The sequence below is a fragment of the Setaria italica genome, chromosome VII (assembly GCF_000263155.2).
Source record: "Setaria italica strain Yugu1 chromosome VII, Setaria_italica_v2.0, whole genome shotgun sequence".
NCBI classification, from domain to species: Eukaryota; Viridiplantae; Streptophyta; class Magnoliopsida; order Poales; family Poaceae; genus Setaria; species Setaria italica.
Window position 1 is genome coordinate 3,203,953 of NC_028456.1, and position 22,962 is coordinate 3,226,914.

The 22,962-nt window shown below is 47.1% G+C and overlaps 1 protein-coding gene across 1 annotated transcript; it reads left to right on the forward strand.

Moving 5' to 3' along the window:
* The first annotated feature begins 372 nt into the window (after positions 1-372).
* LOC105914713 lies at positions 373-16,487 on the forward strand. The gene is made up of 3 exons (XM_022828060.1): positions 373-959; positions 3,727-3,889; positions 16,227-16,487. Exons 1-3 carry the CDS (start codon positions 393-395, stop codon positions 16,229-16,231), a joined length of 735 nt encoding a protein of 244 aa, XP_022683795.1. The 5' UTR covers positions 373-392; the 3' UTR covers positions 16,232-16,487.
* The last annotated feature ends 6,475 nt before the right edge of the window (positions 16,488-22,962 follow it).

The following is a 22,962-nucleotide window of genomic DNA, read 5'->3' on the forward strand; positions in this document are numbered from 1 at the left end:
GCGGCGGCGGGGAGGGCCTCGCCGCCGAGCTTCAGGCGGAGGAAGGAGAGGAGCCTGTCGTCGGAGGGCGTGGGCGCGGGGTCGTCGGGCTGCGGCGTGTCCGCCGCGAGGGTAGCCATGGTGAGCTGCTGCAACGATCTGGGGATTGGGGAGGATTAGGGCAAGAAGTGGAAAGGCGGCGGAGGGGGGGACGGAGGAGAGCGAGAGAGGAAAGAGGGCTTCTTAATTTTGGGAAGAAATTTGGCGCGTGCCCGTTACACGGATGGCGCCTAGCTGGCAGTGTGGCCGTGTGGGGTTCGGTTTCGTGTGGCGTGCGTCAGCCAGGCCGAGTAGGGCTAAGCAAAGGGGGAGATCGGGATTAGCATGACGCATTAATTTAGTTACATCTGATTATGGGATGGGGAGGCCGTCTCCGAAATCCGAATCGGACCAGCCGCCGCCGGTGCTTCTTCGTCAGCGCAGCTCAGTCACGCCCCACCCCCACCAGGCCACCCCGATCCTTCCCCCTGTCGTGGATCGCGCGCTCCATCGCGGCCACCCTTTCCTCGCCGCGAGGGGAACTCGACTCCGACTCCGACGAGCCGGAGCCCGAGGCCGCCTCCGCCGGGAGCGGAGCGGGGCCGGTGGCCGGGGGCCGTCGCCGAGGAGCCCGGCACGCCGAGCCGCGGCGTCAAGGACGACATCTCCGAGCTCAACGAGACCCTCGCCCGCCGCTTCTGAGGCGTCGCGTCGTTCGTGGCGTCGCCCTCGACACCGCCGGAGGCCTCAACCCCGCGCACCGGCGCCGCCGGAGGGGGATATCGACGAGGCCGAGATCGACGAAGGGGAGCCCGTGCCCGGTGTCACCGAGGAGGGGCAGATCGACGAGGGGGAGCCCGTGGTGTTCGTCAGGCACATCTCTATGTGGCCCGAGAAATGGTTCGATTTGCCCCTCTTCACCAGCGAGCGCCACGCCGATGGTAACAGTTACTGCTTTTTTACTGGCGTCCATTTCGAAATTTCAATCAATTTTACTAAAATCTCCCGATGGAATGCTGTTCCTGTTGTTTATCGTTAGGGTGTTATTTGAGATTAGTGGGGAAGAGAAGTAATTTGAGGCAGGAAACTGAAATGAGGTGTTTTTCCTATATTAAAGGTAGCACATTTGGTTCAATTGGTAGTGAAGAGAAACAATTGGAAGGGGAAAACTTAAGCTGTCCATTTTGCTTGCTTATTATTGCTAATAATTAACCTGTGATTGCTGAGATTCTGTTTTAAGTGGAGTAGATTACTACTCTTTTCACACTATCAAGATGTGGGGGAAACAGTACAAGTTATGCTGACCTGCATTTATCCTGTGTTACATTTATGAATGATTGAATGTTGCTTGGCAAAGAGGACAGATTAGGGCCCAGATCATATGTTGATTCTGTTTTAAAGTTCGAGTTTGATTAGTGGTTTAGTTTGATTAGTGCCCAAATCATATGTTGATATTGTTTTGTTTAACCTGAGGACCACTGATTGGCCATATATCATTTGATTATCATGTTTTAGAATTCCCTGAATCATTCAGTTGGTTTCGTTCTGTGCAAGTGAAATGGACCATATTTGCTTCGGGCGTTAGTGTGTTACCTGCTGGACTATATTTTGCTACTTTTGCTTGCGCAGCAGCCTGAAAGTTTAAATACACTATTGCTCATGGAATCTGTGTACACAATGTACCCTGTAATCTACATGACTACACGTCCTGAGCTAATGAATTCTAATTTTTGTGTTAATAACTCGATTTTTCAAATAAAATTAATTTCTTAACCATTCTCACTTGCTTTGAAAAATGGTTTTCTTTTGTGTCAACTCCCAAGATCCTAGCACATTTACTGAATATTTCGTCTTACAATGGGAAGTACTCCTTTGGAATTCAAAGGTTGAACCATATCATGGATGGAAAATAGTATAAATATAATGGATTTATGATTTTATACCCTGCAGCATAATTCAGGGTTCTGTGGCATCTTGCAAGAGCCTTATTCTTGTTCATCTAAGGATGCCATGTCATGTCATACTTAGCTTTGTTAAATTCAATGATGCTGTTCTTGTATTGTTGGATTAAGTACTTATCCATAATTGCGCTTATTTGCATATTATTATTGTCATGTTAAATATATATGTATATTGCAATATAAATGTTTTATTGCCTTTAGTAACGCATGGGCACAATCCTAGTAAAATAATATTTTTAGTCTGAAGAGGAGAGAGAAACGTGATGAAATGACCTTTTTATCCCCGGCACACATGTCTGGCGCATTGTGGGGGCTTGCAGCTAGAGCTGTCCGGTTTTTCTCCATCGAAGTGAATCACCAGCTGTGCCGCCAGCCAGTCGTTGTGCTCTTTACGAGGGAAACGAGGATCGCAAGATCTCCCAAATCTTATGGAGCACTCCTTTGGTCCGGGATCAACGTGTGGTCCTCTACTCCTCTCGTCCCTATTGCTCCGACGGGCAACACCCAGCTGGGACAGGGAGACAACGTAGGAGGGCGGCAGTTGGCAGGCAATGGGCACTAGGCCAGTGGCAGTGTGGCACGGCAAGCTGCGCGCCAGTACGTGCCAGGCAGCCAGGCCGCAGCTGCGCGCGATTTGTTTACTCCTACTGCACGGCAGCCCAATCCCTACAGTGTGCCCCTGCCGGCAGCGCCTGGTCCCCACGGCAAGCGGCTCCAGGTTGGGACGCTCGATCCCCCACGGCGCGGCCTGCTCAAGGCGGCTGCGATGCTCGATCCCGGTGGTGGCCGCCTGCTCCAAGCAACCGCGGCTCTCGATCCCGGCGGTGCGGCCTGCTCCAGGCGGCTGCGGCGCTTGATCCGGGTAAAGCAGCGGTGCGGATGAGTGGAAAATGGGGAAGAAAAGAAGAAGGAAGGGAAGGGAAGAGAGGAAGAAGAAAGAGGCCACATGTGGGGGTAGGGGTAAAAAGGTCATTTCATCATGTTTCTCTCTCCTCTTCAGGTTAAAAATATTATTTTACTCGAGGCGGTGTCTTCCAGCAAATTTGCATAAAACGAAAGTGTCCATCAGCAAAGTGCGTTTTGAACGGTGTCCCTCAGCAAATCGACATCACTTTCAATGTCTTGTAGCAAATTTTGCCAAAGGATTTTGATCCAATCTGAGCAGCTGATTTTCAATGAGTAAAAATGTGCCACGGTCCCAAACTTATCCAGCTAGGTTAATCGGATCCTTAATTAATAACTTTTAAAATACATTATATCCCTAAATTATCTAAATGAGTGTTATACACAAATAACATTGTTTTACTATTATTCATTCTTTCTTTTAATAACAGTTCTAGGGTAGGTAGAGAGGACAAAAGATGTTTAAATAAATGCCTTCTACCAGGAAAAAGTGATAATAAAAAGGAAAAGTAATTTTGGAGTTTCAGGGAAATACCACGTTTTACAAAAATAACTTTGGTATTGAATTGCTTCCAAGAAAAGCAGAGTTAATCTCCTTTCATGAAAAGTGTCCTAAATTGTACATTTTTTTGAAACTTAAGCATTCCTAAAATCACGATTTTTTAGACTTATGAAAACTTCACGCATGCCTTCTTTTTCTAGGAAGAACTCGTGCTCGACGTGCGTGCAGCCGTGCATAGTCTTTATCATGCACTTTTTTTTTCTAATTATGTGAGTCCATCTGTCGCCACATGCACATCTATACTATAAAGAATCGAGAGAATTGATGTCAATTCCCGTCCAAAGTTATACTCATGTACCCCTCACGGAGATGGCTGGGCTGTTCATGGCGTACCGCCGCACAGGGTTCGCCCTGCGCAACGACACCTACGCCGAGGCCTTGTGGGTGGATCCAGAGAAGGTGCTTGAAGCCGAGAAGAAAGCAGCGGCAGATCGAGCACAACGAGGTATCAACACTCGCATGCCCAATCCCAGTAGTTGCTCCATTAACAGTGTTGATATTGTTGTTGCAACGTACTTCAATTCAATGGCTAGACAATGTTACCACTGCTCGTATTGGTCCAGCAATGATTGATAGAGTCGGAGTGCCCGATCTTTCGGTGAGTGGAGATAAAATCGACTTGGTGGAAGTAGACCCTCACGATCCGACTACGACGAGCGAACCCGAAGCGCCAATGCAATCACTGAACCAACTCCCGATGGTTACCAACCTCGCCGGTGCGAGATCAGCCTGATCACGAAGATCGATTCCTGTCCGCAATCGAAGAACGAACAAGAAAGAGAGGCGAGCAATCTAAATATCACTCGAAGGTGGAGTTCTGAATCACAAGGACAGCGCGTATTTGCGCGTGTTCAAGAGTAGCTAAAGCTAGATGTAAAACAAAACTCAAGTCGTAAACAAAAAGGACTCGGACTAAATAAAGGGGGCGCAGCCCCTGGAGTCCGAAGGGGTCACGGCGCCCAACCCTAGGCGCCCCACCTGGGCTGCCCTGTTGGGCCATCTTCTTATTCCGATGGGCCTTCGTTCCTTAATAGCATGATGAAGTTTAATTCTCTCGCACGGGCTCGAGTGATTGGCCCAACTGGATGAGCAACTGTAGGCGCCTGAGGTGGAGGAGCAACTGGAGGCGCCTGAGGTGCTGATGGTGTAGATGTACTCGTGGTGTCCTCATCATCCTTCCCTTCTTGAACTGAAGTCGTCCTCGACGGCAACTCCTCATCTTCGCCCACATACGGTTTCAAATCTGCAACATTAAAACTCGTGGAAACACCAAACTCCGCAGGCAGGTCAAGGATATAAGCATTATCATTAATCTTGGTTAGCACTTTAAAAGGACCAGCAGCACGTGGCATCAATTTAGAACGACGTAAGGTAGGAAAACGATCCTTCCTCAAATGCAACCAAACCAGGTCACCCGGTGCAAAAGTAACATGTTTTCTCCCTTTACTACCCGCAACCTGATATTTAGCATTAGCAGCAGCAATGTTTTGTTGAGTTTGCTCATGCAAGCTAATCATTTGATCAACATGTGCAGCGGCATCTATGTGTGGGGTGTCCTCGGCATCAAGTGCAAACAAATCAATAGGTGCCCGAGGAATATAACCATAAACAACTTGAAAAGGACACATCTTTGTAGAAGAATGTGTTGCATGATTATAAGCAAACTCAACATGAGGCAAGCAATCTTCCCAACGTTTCAAGTTTTTCCTTTAAAATAGCCCTAAGCATTGTGGACAAGGTTCGATTAACCACCTCAGTTTGTCCATCAGTCTGAGGGTGACAAGTGGTGCTAAACAGCAATTTAGTTCCCATTTTATTCCACAGTGATCTCCAAAAATGACTGAGAAACTTAGCATCACGATCAGAGACTATTGTATTTGGAATACCATGCAAACGAATAATCTCGCGAAAGAACAATTCAGCAACATTGCTAGCATCATCAGTCTTATGACAAGGTATAAAATGAGCCATTTTGGAGAAACGATCAACAACCACAAAAATACTGTCCCTCCCCTTCTTAGTTCTAGGCAATCCCAAAACAAAGTCCATAGAAATATCAAGCCAGGGAGAAGTAGGAACAGGCAAAGGCATGTACAAACCATGGTTGTTCAATCGTGACTTAGCTTTCTGGCAAGTAGTGCAACGTGCAACAAGGCGCTCAACATCAGCGCGCATCCGGGGCCAAAAGAAGTGGGCAGCCAGCACTTCATGCGTCTTGTAGACGCCAAAGTGCCCCATGAGACCGCCTCCATGCGCTTCCTGTAACAACAAACGACGAACCGAGCTAGCTGGAACACACAGCTTATTAGCGCGAAACAGGAACCCGTCCTGTATGTGAAATTTGCCCCATGGTTTGCCATGAATACAGTGGGCGAAAGCATCTTTAAAATCAGCATCATCCACATATTGATCCTTCACAGTTTGCAAGCCAAAGATTTTAAAATCTAACTGGGACAGCATGGTATAGCGACGAGACAAAGCATCAACAATGACATTTTCCTTCCCGCTCTTGTGTTTAATAATGTAAGGGAAAGACTCAATGAATTCTACCCATTTAGCATGACGACGGTTCAGGTTTGTTTGGGTACGAATATGTTTTAAAGCCTCATGATCAGAATGAATTATAAACTCGCGATGCCAAAGGTAGTGCTGCCAAGTATGCAAAGTGCGCACTAAAGCATAAAGCTCCTTATCATAAGTAGAATAATTCAAGCTAGCACCACTTAATTTCTCGCTAAAGTAAGCAACCGGTTTTCCTTCTTGTAACAAAACAACACCTAGCCCAATACCGCTAGCATCGCATTCAAGCTCAAACACTTTAGTAAAATCAGGCAACTGCAAGAGAGGAGCATTGGTTAACTTATCTTTCAAGGTGCTGAACGCAACCTCTTGCGAATCACTCCAAGCAAAGGGAACATCCTTCTTTGTAAGCTCATGTAGAGGCGCTGCAATGGAGCTAAAATCACGAACAAACCGGCGGTAGAAACCTGCAAGGCCAAGAAAGCTTCGAATTTGTGTGACCGTCGTCGGTGTAGGCCACTCCCGAATGGCATCAATCTTGCTGCTATCCACCTCAATGCCCTGTGGAGTAACAACATAGCCAAGAAACGAGACACGTTGTGTGCAAAACATGCATTTTTCGAGGTTAGCAAATAAATGGGCCGCACGCAATGCATCAAAAACAGCACGCAAATGTTCTAGATGCTCTTCCATAGACTTGCTGTAAATGAGGATATCATCAAAATAGACAACTACAAACAATCCTATGAAGGGCCTCAGAACTTCATTCATCAAACGCATAAATGTGCTGGGAGCATTTGTCAAACCAAACGGCATAACCAACCATTCATATAACCCAAATTTTGTTTTAAAAGCCGTTTTCCATTCATCACCTAATTTCATGCGAATCTGATGGTAGCCACTACGCAAATCAATCTTAGTGAAAATAATGGCACCACTAAGCTCATCTAGCATATCATCAAGGCGTGGTATAGGGTATCGGTAGCGAATGGTAATGTTATTAATAGCACGACAGTCTACACACATACGCCATGAGCCATCTTTCTTTGGAACAAGTAACACGGGAACGGAGCAAGGGCTAAGAGACTCACGAATATAACCCTTGTCAAGCAACGCCTGTACCTGGCGCTGGATTTCCTTCGTCTCATCCGGATTTGTACGGTACGGTGCGCGGTTCGGAAGCTGTGCGCCGGGAATGAGGTCGATCTGGTGCTCAATGCCACGAAGTGGTGGGAGTCCTGGTGGTAAATCTTTTGGAAAGACATCAGCGTACTCCTGCAAAATGTTAGCAACCGCAGGGGGAATATCCAAAGATGGTGCATCATCAAGTGAAACGAGCACACTAGAGCATATAAGGGCATAGCATGGTAAAGGAGCATCGCGTAACTCATCAAAATCAGCACGTGTGGCAAGCAAAACAGGAGCATTCAACTTGATTTTAGAATTAAGAGATGTCGATGGTTCAAGTTGTTTAGCAGTTTTAGTAGCTCTAGCAAGATCATCTTTAAGAATTTGTTCAGGTGTCATTGGATGTATAATTATTTTCTGACCCTTAAACATGAAAGAATAGTGATTTGAACGACCATGGTGCAAGCTATCAGTATCATATTGCCAAGGTCGCCCAAGTAACAGAGAGCATGCTTCCATGGGAATAACATCACAATCGACAAAATCAGAATAAGCACCCATGGAGAAAGGAACACGGACTGATCGAGTAATTCTAATTTTCCCACCATCATTAAGCCATTGAATGTGATATGGATGTGGATGCTTACGAGTGGGTAAAGACAACTTTTCAACCAGCGTGGTACTCGCCAAATTGTTGCAGCTGCCGCTGTCGATGATGATGCGAATCGACCGCTCCTGCACAACGCCCTTGGTATGGAAAAGAGTGTGTCACTGATTCTTCTCGGACGGGGCGACCTGTGTACTAAGAACACGCTGCACAACAAGACTTTCATACCTATCGGCGTCGCCCGGGTTGACATGTACCTCCATAGCTGCATGGTCAGTGGCAAGCATCGCATGTCGAGTATCTTCAGAATCACTAGCGGAAGAGTACTCACCATCGTCACGAAGAAGCAAAGTGCGCTTGTTCGGACAGTCCCGAATCACATGGCCAAATCCTTTGCAACGATGACACTGAATATCCCGTGTACGGCCTGTGGGAGGGGCGGCGCCTGTGGAAGGGGCAACGCTTGCAGGTTTGGCCGTTCGCTCGCACGGTGTAGTGGTGGGCGTGGGTGGCGCAGGGAGAGCGGGTGCGGAGTTGGATGTCGAGCTTCTTCCTGCAAAAGAGTTAGAATATATCTTCGAGTGGCGTCCCTGCACTTCACGTTCAGCTTTGCAAGCATATTCAAATAATGTTGTCATATCTGTGTAGTCCTTATAATCAAGTATATCCTGAATTTCGCGGTTCAAACCACCACGAAAACGTGCCATAGCAGCGTCGTTTTCCTCCAATAACCCACAACGAATCATGCCTATTTGTAATTCCTGGAAATATTCCTCAACAGATTTGGAACCTTGCTGAAAACGTTGCATTTTATTAAGCAAATCACGAGCATAATAAGAAGGCACAAATCTGTGGCGCATAGCAGTTTTTAATTGCTCCCAAGTGGTTGGAATGGTATTGGGATGTTTGTGTTTATATTCACGCCACCAAATTAAAGCAAAATCAGTAAATTCACTAATAGCAGCTTTAACTTGAGAATTAGCAAGAATATCATGGCATGAAAATTTCTGTTCAACTTCTAATTCCCAATCAAGATATGCAGCAGGATCATATTTGCCATTAAAAGGTGGAATTTTAAATTTAATCTTGGAAAAGGAATCATTACCACCGGGACAGCGTGGCACGCGGCGGGCACGGCCTCGGCGGTTGCCATCGTCCTGGTCCGAGTCACCACCATAACCCTGCTGCAACTCTGCGACTGTAGTGTGCAATGCATCGAGTCTTGCCACAACTGAGTCGAGTGTGGCCTTAGCGGCCGTCTGTGCAAGGTCGAGCTGATCACACCGCTCGGTCGTCGAGGAGATCGTCGAGTCCAGCCGTTCATGAATCATCTGAATGTCGGTGACAAGCCCTTCAACTTGCGCCCGTATGCCCTGCAGCTGGTTAGCCCCCACGTCGACATCATCTGCCATGGTTAGCGCAAAGACAAGAACACAAGCGACGACAAAATAGGGGTGTAATAGCTCACAAGGCGCTCACACTAGTGCTGTTATCAAATTCTTATCCGTTCTTACCATGCACACAGGGGCGAATTGCAACCAACCGGTGGAACTCACGAAAGATTGGAGGAGCGATTGCCTGGAGAAACAAAATATGCTCGTCGTAGAACTATGTGGAGTTCTGGGAAGGCTGCACTCAAATGAAGGATTAGCACAATCAAACAATAATGCAAAGTTGAAAGATAGTGCCAAACACGTAACAAGAGTTGCTGGTAACAAGGAAAATCGAAAATCGAAAGAACAGAGGCAAGGTGGAGAGGGCGCACCTCTTTTTTTTTTCTATTTTTTTTTCACAGAGGGTGCCCCAAAACTGATAATATGAACACAGAGGATCTCAAATATCAAATTGCGGCACACACACTCTCTCTCTCTCTAGAGTAAGGCGGACCTCAGAATAAAAAAGGACCAAGAAAGAGAGATACGGATTTGAAAGGCTGGCACGGAAGGCGTGGGGGGGGGGGAATTTACCCCAGAGAGTCGTGACCCAGGAGGAGTCACGGCACGCGCAAAGGGAGGTTCCACCGAAACAAATCCGAATCACCTTCCTTCTCCCTGTTGGATTCTTCTCCTTCTTTTTTTTTTTGCTTCTTTCCCTTTTTTTTTGCACTTTCCTTTTTTTTGATTGCTTTCGATCTTTTTTTTTTGACAGGGGAGGGGCGATCGGAGTAGTGGGATGGCGTGGCGCGGTTGTCGCGGGGGGAGGTGCGGTGGGCGCGGCTGGTAGGGTTGGCGAGCAGCGGAACGGCGGCGGCGGCGAAAAACTAGGGTTAGATGAAAAACGAGAAACAAGAGATTAAACACAAGTAACCAGCAACAATTGAACGAGTAGGCACACAAATTCAACAAAGACACTTATTGAAAGAATGTGCAAGGCTAAACGGTTGCTGGGACAAAGGATCTAACCTGAAAAAATTTGTTTTGGTTTTTGTGGACTGTAGGAAGGGAAAAACACTCGGTAAAACTCACCGATCAACCTGGAAAGCTGATACCACTTGATAGAGTCGGAGTGCCCGATCTTTCGGTGAGTGGAGATAAAATCGACTTGGTGGAAGTAGACCCTCACGATCCGACTACGACGAGCGAACCCGAAGCGCCAATGCAATCGCTGAACCAACTCCCGATGGTTACCAACCTCGCCGGTGCGAGATCAGCCTGATCACGAAGATCGATTCCTGTCCGCAATCGAAGAACGAACAAGAAAGAGAGGCGAGCAATCTAAATATCACTCGAAGGTGGAGTTCTGAATCACAAGGACAGCGCGTATTTGCGCGTGTTCAAGAGTAGCTAAAGCTAGATGTAAAACAAAACTCAAGTCGTAAACAAAAAGGACTCGGACTAAATAAAGGGGGCGCAGCCCCTGGAGTCCGAAGGGGTCACGGCGCCCAACCCTAGGCGCCCCACCTGGGCTGCCCTGTTGGGCCATCTTCTTATTCCGATGGGCCTTCGTTCCTTAATAGCATGATGAAGTTTAATTCTCTCGCACGGGCTCGAGTGATTGGCCCAACTGGATGAGCAACTGTAGGCGCCTGAGGTGGAGGAGCAACTGGAGGCGCCTGAGGTGCTGATGGTGTAGATGTACTCGTGGTGTCCTCATCAATGATTGTTTTGATGATGTGAATTGCAGAGTGGATCCAATTCAATTAGTTCCTATTTTTCTGTGTGTTGCATGTGTGATGTTGCATTTATTTTACAAAGATGAGCGTGAACCATTACTAGATTTCAAGCTACACTAGGCATGCAACGTTTGTTAAACAAATGGTAACTTATTTTATTTCCCAGGACTCCTCCAACTTTGTAAAATTTGAGACATGCATGCATATATATCCTCCCATTGTCTGCATTTGTTCTAGAAGACTAAACGCGTGTCTGCAATTTAGGTCTTTTCTTGTTCTAGATGTGTATGCTAAATCAAAAAGTTTTATCCAGGATCCTGTGGGCATGAAGTTTCCGACTACGCCCGGTGGCGCGAGCAGTTTCTGCTCACTGTTGGGAAGTTCTCCCTCGACGCCCACATCCTTTAGGACAGTCCTCTCCCCGGTCACCTTGACTGGGCGCGGATGGATTGTGTCGTTTGGTCTTGGATATACGGCACCCTCTCCAACGACCTCGTCGACACTGTGATGGTGCCCGGCTCCACCGCACGCTCCGTCTGGCTTGCCGTCGAGTCTTAGTTCCTCAGCAACAGCGAGACGCGCGCCCTCCTCCTCGACGTCCAGTTTCGCACCTTCGTCCAAGGCGATCTTTCCATCACTGTCTATTGTCGGCGTCTGAAGGCCATGGCTGATGCCCTCGGCAAGCTCGGCGAGCCTGTCACCGACCGGTCACTCGTCCTCAACGTCATCCGCGGCCTCAACTCCAACTACGCCGCCATCGGTCTTCATCTTCGCCGCGGTCGCCCGTTCCCGACGTTCCTGGAGGCTCGGAACGATCTGCTGCTCGAGGAGCTCACCTCCGCGCAGTCGTCCTCGGCGCCCTCCACCGCCCTTCTTGCCGCTGCGCTAGGCGCCTCCACGATAGCCTGGCTGCCCCAGGCCTCGCAGCAGCCCCCTTCTGGGGGTAGCTCAACCTCTGGGGTGGCTCTGCCAAGCCTCGTCGCAGCAAATGCAACTCCAACAGCCGCTCCTCCAAGGGCGGCAACTCCGGCGGCGGCAGGGGCGGCGGCGGGGGCGGCGGCGCCGGCCAGCGTCCTCCTAGTGGTGCCAAACAGGGCGCCTCCCAGGGCCCCTCCGACGTCGCGCCCTGGCCCTCCTTGAACCCGTGGACCGAGGCCATCTAGATGTGGCCTGGTGCACGGGCTTCGCAGCTCGAGGCGCCCCACGCCATGCTGGTCCAGTTCTCCACGCCAGCCCAGTAGGCGCAGCTTCAGGCACTCCAGGCGACCCAGTTCTAGGCCGCCCAGCTACAGGCCGCCCAGGTGTAGGCGGCTCAGGTGCAGGCTCAGGCGTACCAGGCCGTTCAGGCACAGGCTCTACAGCAGGTGCCGTACCAGCCCTCCATCGCCGGCACCGCCGCTAGCACGCCGTTGTGGGATCAGCAGTCCCTCGCCTCCACCTTCAGCACTATGATGCTGAACCAGCCGCAGCAACACAAGTGGTACATCGACTTAGGTGCTACCTCCCACATGATCTCCGATCCTCGCTCTCTTTTGCATAATTTCACCCAGCGGTACCCTTTTCCTTCAGCTATTGTTGTCGGTGATGTTTCTTTACTCCTTGTCACCTCCACTGGCGCAGCTGTTCTTCCTAGTCCTTTACATCTTAATAATGTTCTTGTTTCACCCAAGCTTATTAAGAATCTTATTTCCGTTCGCCAGTTTACCACCGATAACAACTGCTCAGTTGAATTTGACCCGTCTAGTTGTTCTGTGAAGGATCTCCGGTCCAGGAACGTGATCGTCAGGTGCAATAGTTCGGATCCATTGTACCCCCTGCACCTTCCTGCTGCGGCTGCTGCTCTTACTGCTGGCGTCACCTACACGGTCTAGCACCGTCGTCTCGGCCATCCCGGGCAGGAAGCCCTCGCCCGTCTCGCACCCGTTTTACCTTCATGTAATAAAGACATTAGCTTGTCTCTCTATCATGCATGTCAGCTCGGGCGACACACTCGTCTTCCCTTTCGGGTGTCTTCTTCTCGAGCGTCCAGTAATTTTGATCTTGTTCATTGTGATTTGTGGACATCTCCTATTCCTAGCATCTCGGGTTTTAAATATTATTTAATTGTTCTCGATGATTGCTCTCACTTTTCCTGGGCTTTTCCACTACAGCTGAAATCTAACACGTTTGACACTTGCTAATTTCTTTTCCTACGTGTTTACACAGCTCGACGCCACCATTAAGCCGTCCAGTGCGACAAGGTCGTGAGTTTGACAACTCCATCACTCGCATGTTCTTCCTCTCCCGTGGCGTCCACTTCCGCTTGTCATGCCCATACACGTCGCCGTAAAATGGTCGAGCTGAGCGGATCATTCGTACTACGAACAACATCCTCCGCTCTCTCCTCTTCCAGGCAAGCCTTCCCCCATGCTATTGGGTAGAGGCCCTTCACGCCTCGACTTACCTGCTCAACATGTTTCCTACCAAGACTCGCTTTTCGCACTCCACATGAGGCATTGTACAGCACTGCACCGTCATACGAGCACTTGCGTGTCTTTGGTTGTTGCTATTACCCCAACCTTTCCGCCACGGCCAGTCACAAGCTAGCACCTCAATCCACCGCGTGTATTTTTCTGGGATATTCCGCTCATCATAAAGGGTACCGCTATCTTGATCTCGGTTCTAACCGTATCATCATCTCCCGACACGTCACATTTGACGAGTCCTCGTTCCCCTACGCTGAGCTATCCTCTCCACCTTCATCGGCGGCTTATGATTTTTTGGACGACGCTACTGACCCTGTGCCGTTTCCTATCAGAACGTCACAACCCCCTTTACCTGCAGGTCTCTCTGGCGCCGTCGGCGCCGCTCCGGTGCCTCTCCTGGCACCCCCTGGCGCCTGGTCCCCCAGCGCCGCCTCGGCGCTTCCTAGCGGTGCCCCGACACTCCACGGCACACCGGTGCCGTTGCTGGCGCCCTCCGTGCCGCGGGTGCCCTTGCTGGCACGCCCTCGCGCCACCCAGGCACCCTCAACGCGCCGCCCGTCGGTGCCTCACCTGGTGCCCCTGCGGGAGCCCCTGGCACCTCATCTGGCGCTCCCTCATGCCGCCCAGGCACCCCTAACGGTGCTCTCGCCGCGTCACCAGTCGGCGCCTCGCCTACTGCACTGGCGGGCGCCCATACCGACGCCCTTCCTGGTGTTTCCGCCGGCGTGTCGTCGCCCGGCAAACCTCCGACGTTCCTCCCAGCTCTGCGAAACCCTCCCAGCTTCGACTCGACGCCCTTGCGCTTCGTCTACACCCGACGCTCCGCTGCTGTCTCCAGTTCCGAAGACCTTCTGCAGTGCGCCCGCCGATCCCAATTGGCGGGCTGCTATGGAAGATAAGCACGCCGCGCTCCTTCGGAACAACACGTGGGATCTTGTGCCTCGTCCCTCGCGAGCTAATATTGTCACCGGTAAATGGATATCCAAGCACAAGTTCCATTCAGACGGGTCCCTTGAGCGGTACAAGGCTAGATGGGTTCTTCGCGGTTTCACTCAGTGGCCCGGTGTCGATTTTGACGAGACTTTCAGTCCAGTCGTCAAGCCTGCTACTGTCTGGACGGTTCTCTCACCGGCACTCTCTCATCACTGGCCTGTTCACCAGCTGGATGTCAAAAATGCGTTTCTCCATGGCACTCTGTCCGAGACGGTGTACTGTGCTCAGCCTGATGGTTTTGAGGATCCGGCTCATCCCGACTTCGTGTGCCGCCTCAACAGGTCCCTATACGGCCTGAATCAAGCTCCTCGCATCAAGCTCCTCGCACCTGGTATAGTCGGTTCGCAGCTTACATCCAGTCTATTGGCTTTGTGGAGGCTAAGTCTGACACTTCGCTATATGTATTTCACCGTGGCACCGAGACTGCATATCTTTTGCTCTACGTTGATGATATTGTCCTCACGACTTCTTCGTCAGCATTACTGCGGCAGATTATTCAGGCTTTGCAGTGGGATTTCTCTATGAAGGATCTTGGACCTCTGCATCACTTCCTGGGTATGTGTGTGCAGCCAGTTGCTAGTGGAGGATTTTTGTTGACTTAGCGCCAGTACATGCTTGATATCTTGGAGCGTGCTGGCATGGCAGAATGCAAGCCGTGTTTCACACCTGTCGACACCAATCGCAAGGTGTCGGCGGCTTCAGTAGCTCCCGTCACCAACGCATCGGATTTTCGCAGTCTCGCCGGCGCCCTGCAGTATCTCACTTTCACCAGGCCGGATATTGCTTATGCCGTTCAGCAGGTCTGCCTCCACATGCATGATCCACGGGAGCCTCACCTTGCTGCCTGAAGCGCATCCTTTGGTACATCCGCGGGACCCTTCATCTTGGCCTTCACCTGCGTCCGTGTTCAGCTCAGGATTCACTGGTGGTATACTCTGATGCTGATTGGGCAGGCTGTCCTGGCACACCGAAATCAACTTTCGGCTATACAGTCTTCCTTGGTGACAACCTGGTTTCTTGGTCCTCCAAGCGTCAGCCAACCGTCTCCAGATCCAGTGCCGAAGTTGAGTACCGCGCTGTGGCCAATGCCGTAGCTGAAGCTACCTGGCTACGCCAGTTACTCTAGGAGCACCATGCCCCACTTCGCCGCGCCTCCTTGGTCTATTGCGACAACATCAGCACGGTCTACATGTCCTCCAACCCGGTTTAGCATCAGCGCACCAAGCATACCGAGATCGATCTTCACTTTGTTCGGGAGCGCGTCATTGTGGGTGATGTTCGTGTACTTCATGTTCCCACATCATCCCAGTCTGCCGATGTCTTCACCAAGGGGTTGCCGTCTTCTGTATTTACAGAGTTTAGGTCCAGTCTAAATGTTCGTGGCACCAACGATTAGATTGCGGGGGCGTGTTAGAATGTGTATGTAATTGGGCTGTAGCCCGGCTAGGCCCATGTGGTCAGCCCCCTGACAGGCGCCTGTGCCAACCCTAGGCGCTAGCCGCCAGGGCCTCAGGGGCAGCCGCCAGGGCTTTCTTGTAGAATAGGCAAGGCTCCTAACCCTAGGATTCTTGCTTATATATATGTACGTGCTATGCACCTCCATAATCAATCTACAATATTCTATCCATATTTGCTTTCAAATACAATTTGTCATGGGATGCACAGTGCTGCAAAATTTATTGTATTCATAGGAATAGTGAATATTTGTCATGCTTCATCTATTGCACTAAAAAATTTTAACCACCCGTAGCAAAGCATGGGCACGATCCTATTCATGATAGTTTCATACCACTTTTTAGATAGAATTGTCTCGTGTGACTTTGTTGATGGTTATTTAAGAATGTGATAAGCTTTCGTAGTCTTTGGTCTGCTGTCTGCGTTGCGGGAGCATGGTTTTTTTTTCTTCTGGTCACGCAGTTCTCAAGTTAACTGTTGAATTTGCTCCCCAAATTTGTAGATTGATGAGGAAACCCTCCCTGAGGTTATTGGTATGGGGTATGACAAGAACTTGTTGGTGGTATCACTCTAAAACAGACTGCAAAATGAGGTATTATTCATTTTGCACGTTGTTGTCTTTATACACCCTTTTCTTTTTCTTCTATGGTCATGGCTGGATTACTCGTTATATGTGCATGCAACTGTTGCATATTATTTGTTGTTGGACAATAGGCTTCGTACAACCAGTGCTTATCTTGGAGCTGAATGCCAAGAAGCTATGGTATCTGGATCATGTTATTTTTTGTACCCTTGATACTTCAGCTTCCTTTGTCAAGTAATGCATGTTCCGGCTCACCTGTTCTATTGTTAACTTGGCACATATGACTCCTCATTCTCAAGCATAGCATCATATGAAACACCAAGTTCAGCACGTGGGAATCGGCAGCAAATATTTATGGAGTCTCCAGTTGGCTCAAGACCGCATTTTCCAGATGAGAGGAAATGGGCTCTTGGGCTTCAGGTGATCTTCATGCTGCCCTCCATTATTTTGTTGCTCTCATGCTTCTTCCAACCCCTCCCTGAGTTCAAATACTTGTTTTGTGTCAGTCGCTAGCACATCCGACAGAAATAATGACTAAAGTACTGAAAGCTCTGCAAGAGTTGAATGTTTACTGGAAAAAGATTGGTCACTATAATATGAAGTGCAGAAGCTAACTGTACTTTGCTTACCTTCGGTGTTGCACATCTTATAATTACTTTCATTTGTGCAGGCCTCTATACTTGGTGAATTAATCATGCCTGCTTGCTTTTTCAAACGGGCTGCAGCTTCATTGACTTATTCATAGCTTGAGTGGCATGTGACAACCCAATAGAGTTTTATCATCTGATTCTATTGCTACTTATGAAGTGCTAATGAATGGTTGACTAATAATTGATATTACATTGTCTGTATGGGAATTAGAGAGATTGTCGTGGATCAATTTACTTTTGTATTGAAATCATGCGTGTGAATTCTCTGCAAATTTGAAGATGTGCTTGTTATTTGGCATGTGGAAATGAACCTATACAGTACCACATGAACAACTTGGTGATGCAATAACGGCCTTTGCTTCATGTGTGTTCTTGTCCATTGGAGCAGAGACAACTCATAATTTGTTTTCTACATTTATGGTTACTCTGAAGAAAAATATTTACATGATCCACGAGTAAGATCTCAAATAAAGTAATATTCAAATGAGTGTTCCATGATCTGCACTTCAGACCTTCAGTAAACATGTGTTACAGTCTTTGAGTGGTGCTCACTAGCAAAATATTTTGTTCCTTGTTCTTCTTTAAATGGACGTGAATCTGGGAACATGATATTGATATGTATGCTTGATTTTTTGGTATAGGTGTGCTGCCTTTGGCTGTTGTCACATTGATATGTCAAAGTAAAGCATCAAACAATATGAAATCAAGAAAGAACAAAGAAAGGAGCCATGAGATGGATCGCATACAATACAGGACAAATCAGGAATTTATAGTCTGTAGTCAAACAGATGAATCATTCATCAGCTCATAGATCTTGTGCAAATTTTGAGCTGTAACTCAAGCTTTTTTTCACCTTCATAGTGATGTTCACGCACAGCTACAACTTCGGATGGGTGGTTCGCAAGGAGGCTAAGAAGAGGGGGTGGAAAGGTAACCACCTTTGCAGTCTCTATGGTCAGAATGAAACAGTTGATCACACCTTCAACTGTGCAATGGCGAGATATGCATTGAGCTGCCTTATGGAAGCTTTTGACTAGGATGTCTCTAGATGACCTGTGGGTGCAGTTGGCTCCCCAGAAAATCCAGGGTCTATCGAATGTCAGCCTATTCATGTTTGCAGGCATAGCTTGCATTGGGCGCTGTGGACGACGCCAAAGCGGAACAAAGATGTACATCGAGAAGAATTTGATTAATAACCCTGCTGAATTGAAGTGTTGTACCATGGCATATCATTTACACAGAAGTGGCGGTTGTTGTTAAGAGGAAATGATCAAGAACCGGTGGAGAGAGCATCTCAGAAGCTGAAGATACGGATGGAAACTTAACGCCAAGCAGCTGTGCTTCTGATGTTTTTATTCTTTTGCTTGCAGCTTAGAGTATGTTCAGTCTGGAGAGTTTTTGGGTTCTTTCATTTTGTAAGCTGGTGACCCAGGCATCGAACCATGTAAAAACGTCATAACTCCTTTTTTTTAATTACGATACACTAGAGAGTCAAGTAGCTGAGATCAAAGGTGCCACCGGATATTACGATAGTAACTACAAAATTATATCATGAATTGGTTGATTGTGGCAATGTGGTTTATTAATTGGATGCACCAGATTAGTGTGGATTCTATAACAAATTCTTTGTCCTTTGAATTTGTACTATCCTATTCTGGTTCTAATAATTCATTTGAGAAATAGAGATTGCACGGAAGTATATACATGCATTCGTGAATATTGTGTATTCTTGTTCTATGAATGTTTTTCTACTGTTCAAAAATACAATGTAATAATGTGGATGTTTTCATACAAATGCTTCACTCGTGGGAATTATCGAAATATAAGACAGCTTACGAAAACTTTGTGATGCAAGTAGAGGTTTGATGGTTCAATAAAAGAATGTATTTATGGAATCACTCTTCATGATTTGGTTTCAACAAAAGAACTTACTATGTAATTGGGGAAGATGCAATATAGTTTCCTTAAGATTTGGTAAGCGCTATTTTATGGGAAGAAATAAAATGAGAAGGTTATGTTTGCCATACAGCGCTCCTATAAGTAGGTGAATTTCTAGAATTCGTGAAAATTCGGTACAATATTATTATTATATTAGAGCACTTTCCTTATAATTTAGAACACTTTAATTTTTGGAAAGAAATAAAATGAATGGGACCAAATAAATTGGTAGTTCTGAGTTTTCAAAGGAGCTCTGACTCAAATAAAATAAATAAGAAATAAATACAAATCTATTTTGGTTTTCTCTCCATTTTATTAAAGGAGAGCCTTTTAACTCTTTATAAATCTAATGTTCTTATTTATTATATTCTTTTAAAGGCACGTGCTTCTCTCAGAGGTGTGCATGAGGTAAGAGTTGGTGTTGCAAGGATTAGTATCATAAATATTGTTACTGCAAAAAAAAGTGTAGATGGAGGACTATGCTTCGATAAAACCAATAGGGATTCCTTCCAGAGTTGTTGTTTAAAATTTATGTGGAGGACATAGAGGCTGAGAACAGGTCCCTTGAATTTTTTTTAACAAAGTCTACAAAGAACATGGACTAGAAGTATTTTTCCTAGAAACACTAAAGGACACAATATTTTTTTGAAAAAGCTATGGGCATCTTCTAGCTAAACATCAATGGAGTAGTTGGACTTCTAGCTATACATCAACTCAGCGCGAGGATGCACCGGACGCCGCAATGGCCGGCGAGGACCTTGGCGAACTGGAAGAGCGGGTAAATGTGGCCTTGGGGATGGGTATGGCAGGACGAGGATTTTGATGCTAAAGGCATGTGGGTGCAAAGGAAGCAACATTCAACTAAGGGGATTACCATCCTTTTCCTATTGCTGGTGTAGAAATAAAATTTATTCATGGTAATTCTTTGTCGTGAGCAATTGAGTATAGTTTAATGCATAACTTCTTTTGGGGTACGAACCATGATTTAACTATTAAAAATATGGTTTTTTGTGCGTTCTTAGTTTTGGTAGCCTCTATCCGTAGAGAAATGCTCATTCATGATAGTTGGTACTAGGACACTAGAATCTGTCAGCTTGCTTTGTCTTTCATGGAGCTCTGAGTTGCCATCGCCGTGCTTGGCCACGGCCGGCCGTCGGTCACGCCGCCCGCCGCCGTGGAGAGGCTAGCTCCGGCCATCTCCCGGGGAGCCGCCGCCGCGCACGGGTGCGCTGTGGCTTGTGGATGCTTCCCCAGCCCGGCCCCGTCGCCGGTGGGGCGCCGGCCGACGAGCCGCCCCGCCCCCTGCCCGCGCTTGGTTTTGGCGCGAGGGGGAGAAAGAAGGTGCTGGCGTCAAGGGGGGCCCGCGTGTCAGAAGAGGAAGAGGAAAGAAGAAGGGGCCGGCCGGGCGCAGCAGAAGTGTGGTGGGCCGGGGTCCAGCAGGCCGATAGGCCGGTGTGGGAGGCCGGGTGCCGCGGAAAAGAGAAAAAGAGAAGGGTGGGCCGTTGGGCCGGCAGGGGAGTAGAGAAAGGAGGAGAGAAGAAGAATCAGCCCAGTGGGCCCAGTGGCCGGCGAGTAAAAGGAATAGGAGGAGGAAGTGGACCCGAGTCGCGGGCCAAGCGCAAGTGAGAGAGGGTAGAGAGGGGGTGAGTGAGAAAAGTTGGGCCGGGAGTTTTGCGGTAAAATTTAGATTTTCTTTTGTTAGAATAATAGCTTAAATTCGTTTATCACCATTTAAATCACAGAAATTTCTAGGAGTGTCCAAAATTAGTGAAACCAATTTTGTTAGGATTGTTTTATTTTCCCTTATGCATTAAAATTCTTATACCTTAGGAAAAATAATAAAAACTTAGGTATTTGTTTAATGCCTTTTCATTAAGGTATTTAAATAAATACTTAACCTTTATTAAATGCATAAAATATGGAATAATGTTTTCATATTCATAAATTATTATTAACCCATAGGAAATTAGGTTTTGAGACTAGAAAATAATTATCATATTTTCTAAAAAGAAAAGAAAAAGCCTAAGGTAGGATTAGTAAAGAAAATAAAAATGATGGGTTAATCTTTTCGGATTTTTGTGTGTTAGCTTGCAACTTCATCATGATAAATTGTGTAGTCACTTGTTTGCTTGCAACTTTATCATGAAGGAAAGTTGTATAGTCTTGTATTCAAAAAGTTGCATCACTAACCATGCATATGCTATATCGTAGACACCGAAGCACCTGAAGAGGAATTCTTGGAATTATCAGAAGGATCTTCGGAGTTTGAGGAGATCGTTGAATTGATCCCCTGCGAAGCCAATCCGTCGGACATAACTAACATTTTTATAGATCAAGGCAAGCCCCGGTGCATTTATACCTATCTACTTTGGAATTGTTATTTCATGTGTCCAATTATTGGTTAATTTCTATTTGAATGCATTAAGTCTAGGAGTTGATTGAAACCCATTCTTGTGCATAATCATACCTTGTTTTAAGGACATCTTTGCCACTTGTTCAAACAATTAGTAAGTAACCCAAGTTTAGAAATGCTTAGATGCTAAAGTAACTTGGTTACCGAACCTTAAGGTGAAATGTTGAGTCATACATGCTAGTATGGAAAGGTGGCTTGGAAGTTAAAAGCAGACAGAAGTTAGAGATGTTAGTTCTGTCTGCCGGTTTAATTTGGCTAAGGCCCGATCATTGTCTTAACCTTTGATCAAGTGATTGTCACCTGATTGCTTACTGGGTATGGGACCAATAAAGCCCGGTAAGTTAGTAGACTCTCTGATCGGCAATATTTCGTACCCGCACTTGACGTGCTGGAGATCGACAGGGGCGTAGCCTGAAACTCACATGGAGATCAGGCCAGACATGGGATCTCATGTGGGGGTGCGTCCCTGGGTTCGGGTAGTCTTATTCCCAATCCTTGGGTTTGCTAATCGAAAGGTTGTTACGTACGACCCGGACAGTCGTACATAGCTGGTGATCAGGGTGCTCTCCTGCAGGATGTAAATTGATCCGGATCGCCGCAATTTTCGGTTATGAATGCGCTTGATCATTGTTGAGCATCGTAGTATAAGCTCATGAATGCAATGTCTTTCCAATATTAATTTGTTGTATGACTTAATTTCTTACTGCTTGCAAAAGTATCTTTTTGGTCATCATTTAGATTGGTTAGGTAATAACTTAATTGAGTTAAAAGATAAAGCTAAGGTCTCACTTTTTAGTAAGCTCTTTTGGCAAAAGGTGAGTCAGCCAGTACACTAAACAGCTGTGATGTAGTTCCAGAAAAACTATTATGTTGGTTAGTTGGGTAAGCCTTACTGAGTACCCCGTACTTAGGGTTATCCCTTGTGGCTGTTTCAGAAGCACCGCAGGAGTCCGCAGAGGAGGAAGCCCCGAAAAACTAGGGTATTGTTACGAGTCTCGCAATACCCTCAGAAGAAAAACTTAAATGTTCATCTCTCACCTGGACTAGTTTATGTTTTAAACTCCTAGAATCTCTCTGACCTGCACTGTTAAGTTTATTTCAAACTATGTTCTATAATAATTCGTACCCCTTGTATGTATGTAAAAATGTAATATATGTTGATGCTTTCCCATCGTGGAAGCGATCCTGGTGTATGGCTATGAGACATGACATGGATCTTTCGAGGAGTCCTAGGGACACTGGACGGACTACCAGACTTATACTGTTTTAAGTGTGTTTCGGATAATTGCTATTCCGACGGCGATTAGACGCATTTAAACCAGTTTAAGTTGGGCGGTTCCGCCACACAATGGTTAAGAAAGACAATCCCTTTCTCCAAGAATCCTATTTTATCACTAGTTTTGTTGTCGGTCTTCAAGAACCAATACAACACCATTTGCAGTGTCACAAGCCTACTTCATTGACAAATGCTTTTTGGTATGCTAGAAGATTGGAAAAGGCTTACCCTCCACCTAAGAAACTATTACCATTCAGTGGATCCTACAAGCCTCAGAGGAATTGGCAAAAAGATCCCAAGGACAAAGAGCAGGCTCAAAGTACTATAGCTGAATTAAGAGCTGCAGGAAAGTGTTTTACTTGTAAAGAACCCTGGGTT